This window comes from Muscardinus avellanarius, assembly GCF_963383645.1.
Source record: "Muscardinus avellanarius genome assembly, chromosome: 5".
Lineage (NCBI taxonomy): Eukaryota > Metazoa > Chordata > Mammalia > Rodentia > Gliridae > Muscardinus > Muscardinus avellanarius.
In genome coordinates, this window is record NC_137790.1 from 19,386,578 (window position 1) to 19,402,005 (window position 15,428).

At 41.7% G+C, this 15,428-nt stretch overlaps 1 protein-coding gene across 9 annotated transcripts in view; it reads left to right on the forward strand.

Moving 5' to 3' along the window:
* Positions 1-664: 664 nt before the first annotated feature.
* APP (amyloid beta precursor protein) overlaps positions 665-15,428 on the forward strand; it is a gene marked incomplete at its 5' end in the record, with an annotated part of 275,766 nt that continues 261,002 nt past the window's right edge. For all 9 annotated transcript variants that reach the window (XM_080696688.1, XM_080696689.1, XM_080696690.1 and 6 more), the window contains one exon: positions 665-721. In XM_080696688.1, the coding sequence (XP_080552814.1) occupies positions 665-721 (57 nt within the window). The remainder of the gene's footprint in view (positions 722-15,428) is intronic.

Genomic DNA, 15,428 nt, shown 5'->3' on the forward strand with positions numbered 1-15,428 from the left:
TGGGAAAAAAAAAAAAAAAAAAAAAACCGAGGTTTTTGCTCTCTGAACTACCAAAGAAATCCCGTTTCCTTTAAGCTTCCAGAAAAGCACGCCCCACCTCTCCAAACCCAGACAAAAACAGAAATGCGGATTAAAAAAAAAAAAAAAAAGCACCCCCGCAGCAGCCCTTTATTTGACATCCCCGAGAGGCCTGCAGGGTCCTATGATTCAAGCTCACGGGAACGAGCCGGGAGCGCTCCCGACTTTTCTGGAGCCTAAACGTCCTACGAGTCACCTTCCCGCGATCCTGCACCTTCCCCCCCTCTTGACCCCAAGTCTCTCCCTCCTACGGTTCCCGGGCCCCGGGGGCTGTCGGCGGTGCAGCGCGCGTGGAGCCGGGGGCCGCACCTGTGGGCGCCGGGGGCGCGGACCCTCCGGGCGCGAGCGGGCGCAGCTCCGCGGGGCTCCGCTAGGGGTCCCTCTCGGGTGCCGCGCGGGGCGGGCCGGATCAGCTGACTCTCCGGGCTCCCAGCCCCGCCGCCGCGCTCGGGCTCCGTCAGTTTCCTCGGCAGCCGTAGGCGAGAGCACCCGGAGCAGCGCGATCGCGGCGGGGACTCGGGCAGAGCAAGGGCGCGGCGGATCCCACTCACACAGCAGCGCACTCGGTGCCCGGCGCGGGGTCGCGATGCTGCCCAGCTTGGCGCTGCTCCTGCTGGCCGCCTGGACGGCTCGGGGGCTGGAGGTGGGTGCCGCACCTTGGAAAGGGGGCAGGTGGGCACTGTGGGGACTCGATCTCCCCAAGTCTTTAATCCTGAGCTGCCCGGGGCTGGCAAGGGGGATCCTCTGCCCCCGTCCTCCGCCCGCGGGTGCCCAGCGCACCCCCGACTCCGGCCCAGCCCTGCCCTGGGGAGCTGCGCCCCTGCCCTGCGGAGAGGGATCGGGTGCGGCGCCGGGATACCCCCGTCCGCGCCAGCCGGGACAGGAAGGGGAAGGGGCGACTCTGAGCTCAGACCCCGACTCAGCCACTCCCTGGAGAGCAGGGGCCGGAGGATGGGGGAAGGGGAAGGGAGCACGTGCGGGGACCGAGGCGCAGCGTCCCCGGATCCAGCCCCCAGCTCTCCGCCCTTCCCTTTCCTGGGGCCCTGGGGAGCTGGCGTCGGGCAGCTCTGGAAGCCGGGGGGGCTCCTCGCCTTCCCCACCCCGCTCCACCTTCCCTTCCCACCTCCACTCCCCCTCCGCGCCCGAGCCTCCTCCCCTTTCCCCTGCAGCCTGCGAGCGACCCCAGCTGGAGCGGGCGCCGGGGTCGCGCACCGCCTTCCGCGGGCAAACTTTGTAGGTTTCGGAGTCGGCCTTTTGTGTTAAGTTGCGAGTGATGGGAGGGGTCGGGGAGCCTCGGCCACCGCGCCGGCCCCGAGCCTGGACGTCCCGAGCGCTCGCTCGCACCCTCGGCTTCTCCCGAGGAGGAGAAAGTCCCCTGGAACAAAAGCGGCTGCACCCCGCCCTCGCCGTCCAGCCCGTGCGCCGCCCGGCGCCCTGCGCTGCGCTGCGCTGCCCTGGCGGGGCTGGGGCCTCCCGGGTGGAGCCCCGGCTTCCCTCCACCTCCCACCCGCAGATCGCCACCCGGGCGTGTGAACTCCGCGCTGGGCTGTTGAGCCCTTGGGGAGAGACCCGCGGTGTGGGTGCGCGGCTGGAAAGGGCTGGGGCGGGTGGTGGGAGGCACGGGCTCTCCCCTCCTGTGCATCAAAGGAGGCATTTGGGTGATTTAAGCGCGGCCTCCTCTCCGGCAGCTCTGGGGGTTCTGGTTTAGTCCCTCAGCAGGCGCAGGATGCTGAGGAGGGTCCGCAGGGTATTTAAAACAATTTTTTTTAGGGTGCAGATAAAAGGGTTGAATAGAGTGGAGATTAAGACGGAGAAGATGGCGCCTCTGCAGTGCAGCAAAGAAAAGCTGTGTGGAGGCTGCAGCCTGGTGAAATCCACCCACCACTAGGTGTATAACAAGTCTTCCTCATTCACCCAACTCTAGCGTTCAGCTAACGCCTGTGCAAAAGGACTCCTGTTTCCCCCCCCCCCCTTTTTATCTAAAGATGCTTAGGAGTAGTTTGCGAGACCACCAGAGCAGAGGAGGTTGTGTTTCCGCATCGGCGGCTGGTTTCCCGTCCCATATTTTACCATTTGCAACCTCTCCTCTCTATTTTTCCTCCTCCTTTTCCCCTACCTCATAGTAATTTTCCAAAAAAGCAATCCCCCCCCCCCCCCGGGCAGATGTTTTTCTGTAATTCCACGGTGTCAGTGCAGACGATCACACCTATACAGTTTTTTATTTTTAGTCCCTAATTTACAAGGTCATTGAACTTTTTTCCCCTCTTCTGATTTTTATCCACAAGTGGCTCAGGAACCACGGAGGGCTAGCTAAGACAGGTTGTTTTGTGAGTCTTAAGAATTTATTTTTGCATCTTTTTAAGAGAGGCATTTAATGAAGGAAATTCTAAAGTCTGATGACATACATTTTTATTTATATATTCAGTTTTCCTAGCTTGTCCTACTAACTACCAAAATTAATTAAGAGCATATCATAACCTTTGTTTTTGGAGCTGTTGTTAAATATGTAACTTTTGAGCGATATATTTTTTTTCTTTCTATAAAAGGTAGCATGTAGGCAGATATGGTTCATATTTATTTCCTGGCCTATTTGCATTTTCTTGCTTTTCCTGACATCGTTTTGGAGATTTTCTTCCGTTATTGTCGCCTTTCCGGGGGTGGAGGGGAGACACATGAGGACATTTCCCAAGTGCTGGTGGAAGGGTAGGTAATTCACTCTAATGAGGTTTGAAGGGGATTTCTGCAGATCTGTACACTGGAAGGATGTAATTAGGAGTTGACTGTCTATTGTAGAGCTTAGAAAATAGGTCTGCAGGTGGCTCTAAAAAAGAAATAAATATGGGCAATGATAATGGGGCCCCAGCTTGCAGGGAAGTGCTGTTATTTCCTGGGTGGAAGCTTTTGTCTTACATATTGATTAGAGGCATGAGTTTAACAAACCCTGACATGCAAACATTAATTAATTAATTTACTTGCTTACTTATATGTGTATTTATTCACTCAGTCTTGCTTCTCCTTAAGTTTTATTTTCCTGTAGTGGGGGTTTAAGCTCATCACAGACATTTTGCCTTGGTGCTAATGCTGATTCTTGGATTCTGGAAACCTGCTGCTACTCACTAAGAGCGCCCTAAAGGAAGAAGACAGCACGCAGAATAGTGAGGCTGAGATTCCATGGCGATCTGTGAGAACTCACCCTTTCTTGCTAATCTGTGGGAAGCCATGATAACAGGCAGGCCGTCACCCTAAGTGACAGAGGCCCCCATGGGCACTCAAAAGGCTTTGAGTTCTGCAGAGAAGAAGTTACTAGATGGAACACAGTCATTCCTGATCCTGACTGAGGAAAGAGAAACATACAAATATAACCTAATATAACAAGGTTGTATTTGGAATGACTGATTATAAAAAAGAAAAAAGAAAGAAATATTAGATTGATATGTGTTTGAAGGAAAATAGAAAGGTTATCTTTATGGTTAAGGCTTTCTCCTTGTGTTACAGGATTCCTATTTTACATTACTGTTTAGGGCACACCAGAACTAGCTTCCTTCCTTTTTTTTTTTTTTTTTTGGTACTGAGCATTGAACCCTGGAGCATTCAGCCTGTGAACTATACTCCGAGCCCTTTTTAGTTTTTATTTTGAGACAGGGTTTCTGAGGGTGAGACCAACGTGTTCAGACTGGCCTCGGACCCGCAATCCTCCAGTCTTAAGCTTCCCAGGTACTGGTATTACAGGTGTGCACCACCACACCTGGCCACACCAGTTTCTTTTTTATTTTTTGTTTAGATTAATTTTTTAGCCATGCATTGTAATCATGCATCACAATGAAATTCAGAAGTGACTAAAAGAAGTGCAACGACATCAGTGGCAATGCACATTTTTACTTGCATATATTTTATTGCTTTTGAGACTTTCAAAGCATCTTTCAGTAGTACATTTCTTTTCTTTTTTTTCCTTTCTTTTATTTTGGTGGTACTGGAGATCGAACCCAAGGGGATTCTACCTCTGAACTATACCCCCAGCCCTCTTTTATTTTTTAATTTTGAAACGGGGTCATACTAAGTTGCTCCTGTCTCAGCCTCCCAAATACTGGGATTACAAACATTTGCCACCACACCCAGCGGGCACATTTTTTTATAGCTCTATCTGGTCGTGCCAATCATGTAGGCAAAGATTCATCCGTAGAAATGTACTTTCAATGTCAAGTTTCAAGAATGTAAGGTTTAGTTTAACTTGATAGTCTCATTACTCCTCCTCCTTACTCCCCTGGAGTTTGTGGGGGTAAATAAAATACGGCATGATTATGAAGGAAAAGTAGGATGTGTTAAGTACTAAAAAGAAAGTACAGATTTAGTGGTGTACTGTGTACAAGTGTTCCAGAGCAAACACCGGTATTTAAAGAGTGAAGGAACAATGTAGTGAGATAATCCTGGACCGTTTCCTGGTAGTAAATTTCCAGCCAGGTTTATATTTCAGGTCAACTGAATGCAGGCTAAGTCTTTGCATGCACAGTATCTGTTTACATGCCTCTTTCTGCCTCTCTTACACACACACACACACACACACACACACACACACACACACACACACTCACTCACTCACACACACTGGAATATGTAGGCAGGGCCTTTGTCTTCTTTCTGTTCTCTGTGTCTGCTTTGGAGCTGGGTGCAGGTGAGGTTCTTAAGTAATGAAAGAATGAACAAGTGTGGGATTTGATTTGATTAATTTCTCATCAATTCATTAAGGAAAATTTTATTGATTGACTTTTTAGGTCAAACCCTTGTCTCTCGGCTCTGGTAATATTATGATGTACCAAACCATCTTCGTGAAGACAGAGAATAAATTGTAGACGTAGGCCTGTGAGCTGCCACAGGTGTGGGGCACCCTCCAGAGAATTAAAATAAGGAGATGCAGGATCTCATGTCCTTAGGCGCTAAGAGCTCTAATAGGACATTTTTAGTAGCATCTGTGTGTGTGTGTGTGTGTGTGTGTGTGTGTGTGTGTGTGTGTGTGTTTGTGTATTACTGGAAATTGAACTCAGAGGCTTTCTACCTCCAAGTTATATCCTCAACCCTCTTTTAATTTTAATTTTTTTCTTTTGTGGGTCTGGGAATGGAACTCGGGGGTAGTCGACCTCCGAGCTACACCCACTACCCTATTTTTTATTCTTTATTTTGAAACAGGGTCTCACTAAGTAGCTGAGGCTGTCCGTGAACCACGATCCTCCGGTCTCAGCCTCGTGAATGCTGGGATTACAAGCGTTGCACCACCATGCCCGGCTTTAATTTTTATTTTTATTTTGTTTTGAAACAGGGTCTCGATAGGTTACTGAGAGTTTTGCTAAGTTACTGAGGCTGTCTTCAAACCTGCAATTTTCCTTTCAGCCTCACAAACCCTGGGATTACAGACATGTGTCACTATGCCTGGTTTTCAGTATCATTTTGACCTATGGATTCTCTGGGCAACAAAGAGGTGGGTGGGCCATGTTTTAAAAAAAAATTTAAGGGCTTCTACCAAGGAACATTATTTTATTGAGTTGGAGGTTCTCAACCTTGATTGCACATTGGAATCATAGGAATGTGAAAAAAGAAAAACAAGAAACAAACAACTAACCAATACTGTTGTCAGGATTAGCTAAGCAAGATCCCTAGAGACAATGCCTGGGTGTTGGTGTCAACATCAACAACAACAACAACAAACAAAACAAAAACCTCTTTGGGCTCTTCTTATGTGTAACCAGGATTTTGAGGCCAGTTTCAAATTGGGCCAATTTGAACCATGCTCAAGTTGCCGTTTTAGAATCTTATAGCAGGATTCATCAAGTTGGTCTGAAAACAGAACGGCCAAGTGATGCCAGGGAGGCTAAGTTAAGCAAGAAATGCAGAGAAAAGCAGAAAACACAGGCCATTTTTCAAATGTTTTCTTCTTTCCTCAAGCTGTTATGCATTAACATTCTCTTTGCAATGAGGATTACTGTTAAACTCTGTTCATTGGACCAGAAACTCTCTTGGCGTTGGGAAGAACTTGTCCTTCACTTACCAAGCACTGTGGGGTCATTCCCCGGCAGTGCGCAGCCCCGAGCTCTGACACTGGGCATGGTGATTAGTTTTGATGCGGGTGGTTTTTACTTTCCTCTGTCTTTTTAAGACTATTTCTCTTTTCATAATGGATCTCCCAGATACAACTATATGGAGTGCTGGGAGATGTTAAATATTGTCTCCTGCAAGCCCTGGGAAATGCCGTCGCCCTGTGAGTCTTGTGGCCAGTGTCAAAATATACAGACACACCCTCCTGAGTGAGCAGGGGAAGAGAGGGCAGCGGGAGCCCCCTGAATGATGGATGTGTGCTTCTTTTCTTCTGTTATATAAAGAAAAACTGACAAAACCCAAGCCCTCCAAACTGAATCTGCCAATGAAAGCCTCAGTAATGGGGGTCATGTTATGTAACTGTACAGGAAAGTGTGGATAGTTAAGAAATATACTGCGGACACACAAGTAATTTTTCTTTGGAAAAAAATGTTTGGTAAATTTTCTTCTTCAAGTAATCCTGGTTGTTAGATGTGTTTTGACAAAATAGCAACCCACTGAAACATAGATTAGAATAAGTGTTCTAGGAAAAAAGTAATTTATTAAAAAAAAAAAAAAAAGCCTGGATCACACACACCTGTAATCCCAGTACCTGAAAGCCTGAGACAGGGAGATTGCAGGTTTGAGGCCACTGGCCTCAGCAATTTAGTGAGACACTTAGTAATGTAGATTCTGATTTCAAATAAAAAAGTAAAAGGACTGGGAGTGTAGCTCAGAGGTAGAATGCCCCTGGGTTCAAGCTCTAGTACCAAAACAAAACAAAACAAAAACCAGGACGTTTTTGTCAGATAACAGTGTTTGAAAAAGTGATGCTTGGCAGATTAGCCGGCTGGCTGTACAAAGGATTCAGGCTCCCATGTATTAAATCTCAGCTGCAGTAGGGAGCGAAGAGGCCATTTTATTTAAATTTGTTTTGTGTGGCTAGTTTTGACGAGGCATGCAATATTAATGCAGCTTGAACATGGGTAGAATGATGGTACCTTATGAAAACAGATAGTGGTTGAAATGGGGAAGATGAGAGTTTTTTTTTTTTTTTTTTTTTTTTTTAAACCCAGCCCTGTGGAAAGAACTGGAATTATTTCCACATTTCTAATGCTGATTTTGGTTCCAGGTCTGATGTTAGGACAAGAGTACTGAGTCACTGAGCATTTCTCAGGTGTGTAGAGAAGGCAACGTTGCCTTTCCATTACTATAACAAAGTACCCCCAAGAAACTGACTTAAAACAAGGAAGGTTTATTTTGGCTCACACAGTTCTGGAGGTTTTGGTCCATGGTCGGTTGGCCCTGTTCTTCTTGGTCCTGTGTCAAGGCAACAGATCATGATGTGAGAATGTGTGGTGGAGCCAGCCACTCATCTCATAGAAGAATGGAAGTAAAAAAGAAAAAGAGAAGAGATCAGAATCCCACAGTCCCCTTCGAGGGCATGTCCTCAGTGATGTAAAGCCTTCTCCTAGACTCCTCCTCTTAAAGGTTCCTCCACCTCCCAGTAGCACCATGCTGGGGACAGCCTTTAACACATGGAACCTGGGGGACATGTAAGATCTGAACTATAGCACACACTCACAGAAAAAACCAGGGGACAGGACTGCTTGGGCATAAATCCTGGCTCTGTTCCTTTTGAACTATTGGCCATGATGAAAGTTTCTGTGCCTCTGTAAAATGTGGATAATAGTATTTGTGGGTTTGGGGGATTTAATTGCTATATATGTAAAATGCTTAGGATGAGTATTTGAGTTCATATATAGGGAGCCTGATGGCCCATTTTAAGTACTGTGTAAATGTTACCACTATTATATATGTTGATGATGTAAAATAGTTCCGTTTAAGTTTCACGCATAGTTTTTGAAAGTCAAAAGACCTATGTGATCTTTGACTTATTAATTCTCAAAAAGATAAGACCATTACAGGAAATGGGCAGTTTGTTTTCTATAAAAGTAAATAAATTTGATTTTAAATTAAGAAAGCATGTATCAGTTAACATTTTTAGAATTTTACACACCTTATAAAATTAAGTTTTTTTTTCTTTGTGGTTCTGGAGATCGAACCCAGAAGTATGCTGTCTCTGAGCTACATCCCACAGCCCACAGCCCTATTTTATTTTTATTTGGAAACAGGATCTCAGTAAGTTGCTGACAGCCTCTCTGACGTTGCTGAGGCTGGCTTTGAATCTGCAGTTCTTCTGTCTTAGCTTCCCAAGTACTGGGATCATAGGCATGCACTGCCATGGCTGGCAAATATCTTTTATTAAATATGTACTTTTCTATTTCAGTTGTCTGTTTGAAAAATTTTAAAATAATTCATGCTCATTGGACAGTTTAAGCAATTAAAAAATGTGCAAAAAGCACAGGCAGTTACACAAACGGAAGAGATGTATTTTTAATGCACACACTGGCTGCTGGCCACATGTCTAATACTGAGCAAGTTTGTACACTGGCTCGATTATTAACTCAACTATTAGTTGGCCGTCAGCTATGTGCAAGGAGCTGTGAACAGGTTTAGTTTTTGAGCAAAACCTTTTCTAGAGAAATGAATAAATAGGCATTGCCAATGTGAGTCACAATAAACAATTTAAAAAGTCAGTAAAAGAATTTTGGTTCTAGAATGGAACCTTGAGGTGATCTTCACCCAAGATGAGGAATCCAACAAGATCAGACTGAGAATGCAATTTAAGGAGTCAATTTCAAAATAAATGAATATATTTTATACATAACCAGCCATATGTGGCTCTCACGGATCTAAAACTTTACAGTAATCAGCTGCTTAATTGAAACTATATTTTGTAAAAAAAAAAAAAGTGCATAATTTGCTTTTCAGTCTTAACTTCAGAATTAAGCTAAGGATATTTGAAAGCTGTAACTATGTGAAAGAGAGGTCCTGTGGTTAATAACACTTTTCAAAGTCCTAAGATATCCACGTAGATTTTTGTTACCTGGCTTATTTATTTATGATTGTCCTGCTCAGCCAACAGAAGACACGAGGTAGGTTCAAGGAAGAGGATATAACTACAGACGCTATATTCGGAATCAGGATCCTATGGCAGGCATCAGTGAGAGGGTCCTAGAATCACAGGTGTAGTGTTGATGAACAGGGATGAGAAATAAGCAAGACAAACATTTCAGAACGTCCAAAGGTGTCTCAGCCAGTCTTGTTGGTGGACAGATCCTGTTGAAGGAAGTGCCCTGATTTTTTAAGGTCTCTTTAGTGATCCTAAAATAGCATTTGCATTTCCTAATTTCCAGATGGCTTCTTTTTTTTTTTTTTTTTTCAAGTTCAGAACAGTTTCCAAATGACAAATTGGATTCAACAACAACAACAAAAATTACTTTGTTTTGTTTTTGATTTTTGGGTTTTTTTTTTTTGTGATTTTGTTGATATAGAATTGTTCCTTGCCTATTTCTTTTTTTTAGGAGAATCTCATTTGTCCTGGCCTGTCAGTAAGCTTCCAGAGAAAGCCACTTGCTATCTTCATTGAAAAAATGTACTTTATTCTGAATGATAGAGATTGACAAATTACTTTTCATCCTTAAAGGACACTTAGAGAATAAGAGATCTGTTGTATAAAGAAAAGCCATTTGTAGTAAGTGAAGAAATGTGTTATCACTCTTGTTGCTTTGCTAAACTTCAAAGCTTTAATGACTGTAATATATTTTTGACCCCATGGAGACATTTTACAGGAAGAAAAACAAGAAGCTTAATCCTACCCTTGAGATACGTTTGTGTGTTTTAGACCTGCCCCTCACCCTCAGTTACCACAAACTTATTTGTTTGGTTTCTCTTTGTTAGCATGTCACTGATTGGGATTTTACAGTACAATTAATGAGGCAATATGAGTTTCATTTTTAATAGAAAATTAAAAAATGGTATTTTCCATGAAGGTTTGATGAGTCCAAAAAGAGCACTTTTTATATCTAATTCCTATTATTGGACAAATTTTCAAAAGCATAATTAAATTGCCTTTATAAGCATCATTACTCAGTTATTGTGTTTGTGATTAAGTTGATGGGCACACGTGATAAGGATAGATAAGCGCTATTTCTTGTATTTTTTCACTATTTTAAAAAAGCCTTTATAAATCTCACTATTAGTTACAATTATAATACACTTTAGTAAAAAATTAGTTCTCATATACTTTGAAAGTGATGGACATTTTTTGGAAGCTTAGCTTTACTATTAAGACCAACAGTAAAAGCATCTTATGGTAGACTGTAAAAAATCATATTTCATAGCATATGTTCCCCATTCTGATGCTCTTAATTTCTTACTATGTTTTATTTAGAACAAATATAATTATGCCACTGCACTTTATTCCTATGAGTTGAAGAGTTCTTAAGAAACCCCCCACAGAAATGTGCAAGTGTGCAGACTAATTCTATGGATGTTTTATTTATAGATCTATATTAAATTAATTAGATGTGTTTCAAATTAAAATCAAATAGCTGTAGAGAAATGACTGGCTTATTTTCTCATCCAAAGAAACCTAGATTCTCAGAAGAGAAAATTTCATTTTCTCAGAAGAGAAAATTTCATTTCATTATACTCAAAAAATTCATTCTTGCATTTCACAAATATTTTTTAGGTCCTTACCCCCAAGAGAACAGTGAGGGGTAAATGGAATAGCAAAAAGAGGAAGCATGTGATTTGGAAAAAGGTGGGGGAAGGGGTGTAGGGGAACACTTTGTGAGGTCTGTTATGGGTGTGATATTTCATGTAGTATTTTTAAAGAAAATTGGGTCACTACCCAAAGGTAAACTCAGATAGTGGAATTATATCTTCTCTGTGTTGTAAAAGAATAACTGGGGACAGAGGATCTACTTTGAGGTGCTTAAATATTAAAAAACAGAAGTGGTAGGGGAGAGAACTTAATGCAGACTGTATCCACACTATTTTTTACAATTTGTTCTATCACTTACAACAATGCTTTATATCTAGTATTTACCAAATGTTTGATAAGTATCTTCAGTGACTACTCAAGAAATTTTATATTGTAGTGATAAGGAATGATGTGTTTGATTCAAGTCATCAAACACATAATTTATTGAGGTAATTTCTCTTATGTTTAAGAGATTGTGAACAAACATATAATTAACAAGAAAGAAAATTAAAGCTTTTTATTTTATTTTTGGTACTGGGGATTGAACTCAGGGGCACATAAGGTATTATGTGTTTGATATCAAACACATAATTTATTGAGATAATTTCTCGTGTTTAAGATTATGAACAAGCATAAAATTAACAAGAGAAAATTAAAACATTTAATTTTATCTTACCTTATTGTATTTTATTTTTTGATACTTGGGCTTGAACCCGGGGGCATTTAACCTCTGAGCTATACCCACAGCCCTTTCATATTTTATTTTGAAACAGGGCCTCCCCTATGTTGCTGAGGCTGTCCTCGAACCTGTAATCTTCGTGTCTTAGCTTCCCAAGTACTAGGATTACAGGCATGTGCCACTATTCCCAGTTTAAAGCCTTTCCATTAAGATTTATTTTTCTAGCCCTCTGTAAAGCATTTTATTGTAGAAAAGTTTCATAAATGCTATCAATAACTTAATAATGTTCATTCTTTCACAACTTGTTTTCAGAAATTCACTTGGTCCAGCAAAAATATGTCTCTTCTTGAAATACATTTCATCATCTCCTGATTTATTTAGACACTTTCCATTGAGAGCGCTTAGAAACGATTTTGTTTGAGTAGGGTAGTAGAGTTTAGAAGGAAAATGTGTATTGGAAATTAAGCCAAGTGGCCATAAAAATGAAAATTTCATTGTCTTGTTTTTTTTTTCTCATTTTGCTGCTTTTTTTTTTTGCCTTTTGACAGCTAATATTTCCTTTTTACTTTAGTGTGAAGAGGATCAAATTTGGACCTTTTTTAAAAAAGGATTGAATTCTGTTACTTATATTTTCTAAAGAAATGTACTTTTCAAGTTCAAGGGCCTGAAGCTAATGCCACTAGCATTGACTTGACAAGCATTGAAAGTCTAATTGAGGTCATGATTAAGCCTTGTATCTTGTTCTCATTTTCTTAGGCTAGTTTTTTAATGTTTTATGTCAAGTATTAAATCCTTTTATTTGGGACACTAGGGCTTGAACCCATGGGCATTTTACCTCTGAGCTATACCACCAGCCCCATTTTTTTATTCTTTATTTTGAAACGGGGTCTCACTAAGTTACAGAGGGTCTCACTAAGTAGCTGGGGTTGGCCGAAAACCTGGATCCTCCTGTCTCAGCCTCCTGAATGCTGGGATTACAAGCGTGCGCCTCCATGCCCGGCTCAAATATTAAATCCTTTGGCACCAAAGAATCCAGAGAATTTAAATTCAATAGAAATAAACTTCAGTGGTAGGATTCCAAGATAGAAGTTCTTGGCTAACCCATAGGATGTTTACATATTGCTACTAGTTGAAGAAATGTGGAAGGATCCACTTTTAAGACTATATTTGTGACAAAATGGCAATTTTGGAATCAGTGCTTACCTGTTCAGTGAAGAAGCTAGAAGATTTCCAGGTGATGATCCGGTAGCCACGTGACACAATGGCTGAAAGGTGTAGAAGGGAAGACTGCTGGATAGAGACATCCTTATGACCCATCATTTTATCAACACGGCCATGAGAGCTGTCCAGGGTAAAGATTACTAGTGGCTTAGTGGCAGAGAGGATCTACATAAGCAACATCGGAGTCGGGCCTACCTGGTTCTGTCTCTAAATTTGCTATATGAATATTTCACTTCATTTTTGTGAGCTGGACTCAGAGATTAAGTTTTTGTAGTTGTGAATTTCTGGGATCATTCTATAAGGACACAGACAGATGGGGAGCATTTTTCAGGAGTGTTTCTTGTATGTATCAGTATGTAGTTTTATTTATTGATTTAATAAATAAGTGATGAGATGAGAAAAAATGTCAGTATAGTCTTTCTCCTAGAGAGAAAAAGACTTTGGGGGCACATAGTCCAAAAGTTTATTATCACATGTTAAATTGTATCATATATATGATTTCAATTGTGAATATATGTATGTATGTATGTATGTATGTATGTATGTATATGATTGAACCCAAGGGCATTCTACCTTCAAGCTACACCCCCAACCCCTTGTCCTTTTTTTAATTTTGAAATGGCATCTTGCTAAGTTGCTGAAACTGGTCTTGAACCTATGATCCTTCTGTCTCAGCTTCCCAAATTCTTGGGTAATAGCTGTGTGCCATCGTGTCAGGACTGTTTTTTTTTTTTTTTTTTCTTTTAGAAAAATCTGACATTTTGATCTCATTACTCCTTGATTCATTTATCTTAGAGGCAGAACACTTGAAGCCCAAGTTCAAGCCCGTGATTTTCCTGTTAGCAGAGGAGGAAAATATTTAATGCAGGCTGTTTAATTGGTTATGATTTATTCTAGCTCTGCTTTGGATTTTCTCAGGGCATTGGTGATTGACATTTGTGATGTTACAGTAATTTGGACTTATGATTTATTATTATTATTATTAATTCCAACTTTATCTCTTCTTACCATGTATTTTTAAAAAAACACTCAGGGATATATACTGGGTGGCTTCTTTGTGTCAATTATAACAGGAGCCCTAGAATCTGGGTGGGGCTGTGAGCAGAGAGGTAACACAATTTATGCCTTTAGGAATTCCATAGCCTAATGGGGGAGAAAGAAATACAGAAATAATTAGGCATGGTGTGCCAAAGGCTGCAGTAGAAGGATATATAATGTCTTCATAGAGAAGGCAGGCAGCATTTGAACTGCATTTCAAGGATGAATAGCATTAGTTAGGGCATGGTAGCTTTATAGAGAAGAAGAACAGTAAGGGTAGAAGTTCAAAAGAGGAAGCCATGGGTGTGTGGGTATAAGAGATAGTAGGAGATTAAGGGCTTGGGATGTCTTTGTAGAGTTTAAACTTCACCTTAGTAGCAGTGAAGTCCTTTTAAATGCTCCTCAAATGGGAGTAGCTATTGATGGCTGTAATTAATTCAGTTAGTGTTTAGGAATTTTTCAGAAGTCCTTGTTAGTATCTCTCAATTGTCTTGGCCAGATGGTGACACCTAGCTGCAAGGGAGGCTGGTACATGGGTTTTAGTAGCTGGGAACATTGCCACCAGGAATATATTCCAAGTTATCTTCTTAAGGATGAGGGTGAGGTAGAATATTGAGTGACAGCTGCCATTTCTGTAGAGTAGAAGTAATTAAATATGGTAAAGGGATGTAGAGGAAAATAAAGACTAGCAAAAATTCTGAATCAAAGCAGAGTTCTCCCCCTGAACAGGTAGGAGTTTGTTGGATTTGCGTACTTTCCTTATCTGCTAACAACCACACAGGAAACATGTCTTTGTGGAGCAAGAAGGAGGAGGCGGTGATAACTGATTTTTTCATTTTTATGGAAGGAACATTTAAGAGCTGAGCCTTCACTTTGGCTGTGTTCAGACATCTGTTCCTGGGAAATCCTTCCAACTAGAGTGGTGGGGAAAAAAGGATAATTTGAGTAACTCTGGATGGTTATGGCAGTGGTGGTTTACTCTCCCTGTTGGTAAACTATCTTTCATGTGATCTAGAGACTTTGTTGTTGCACGTGTTTAGTGAAAGGAATAGTAGATAAAACAAGCTTTGAGGTTTAAGAGCATGATACAGAGAACTTCTTTTGAGCTTGATCTGTCATGTAAACCTCTTTTCTGTTGCTAGACATCTTTTCACATCTTTTTATGTTTACCTGTGCTATTGAAACAGAAGGAAAAGATACATGGAAAAGAGGAATTAAACCTTAATATATTTACATCACTAAAAACAGGGCTGCCATTTTAAAATTCATTTTAACTACACGTGTTTTCTTATTCACTTCAATTGTTCCAAAAGTGACCCTATGAAATATATATGTGTGTGCGTGTGTGTGTGTGTGTGTGTGTGTGTGTGTGTGTGTGTATGTGTGTAATGTATGCACATATACCAGAAAGTATGTGATAACATGAAGATGTGGGGAAAAAACCACAAGTTCTGAGCAAGCTTGGTAGAATCATCAGTGTCAGGAAGCATTTGAAGGTTTTATATTGGGTATTTCATCTGTCCTTTGAATTTATTTAAAACGTGTCACATGGAGTTGGGCATGGTGGTGCACGCTTGTAATCCCAGCATGTGGGAGGCTGAGACAGGAGGATCACGGTTTGCAGACAGCCTCAGCTACTTAGTGAGGCCTTTTGCAACTCATTGAGACCCTGTTTCAAAATAATAAAAATAGGGCTGGGGGTGTAGCTTGGAGGTAGAATACCCCTGGGTTCCATCC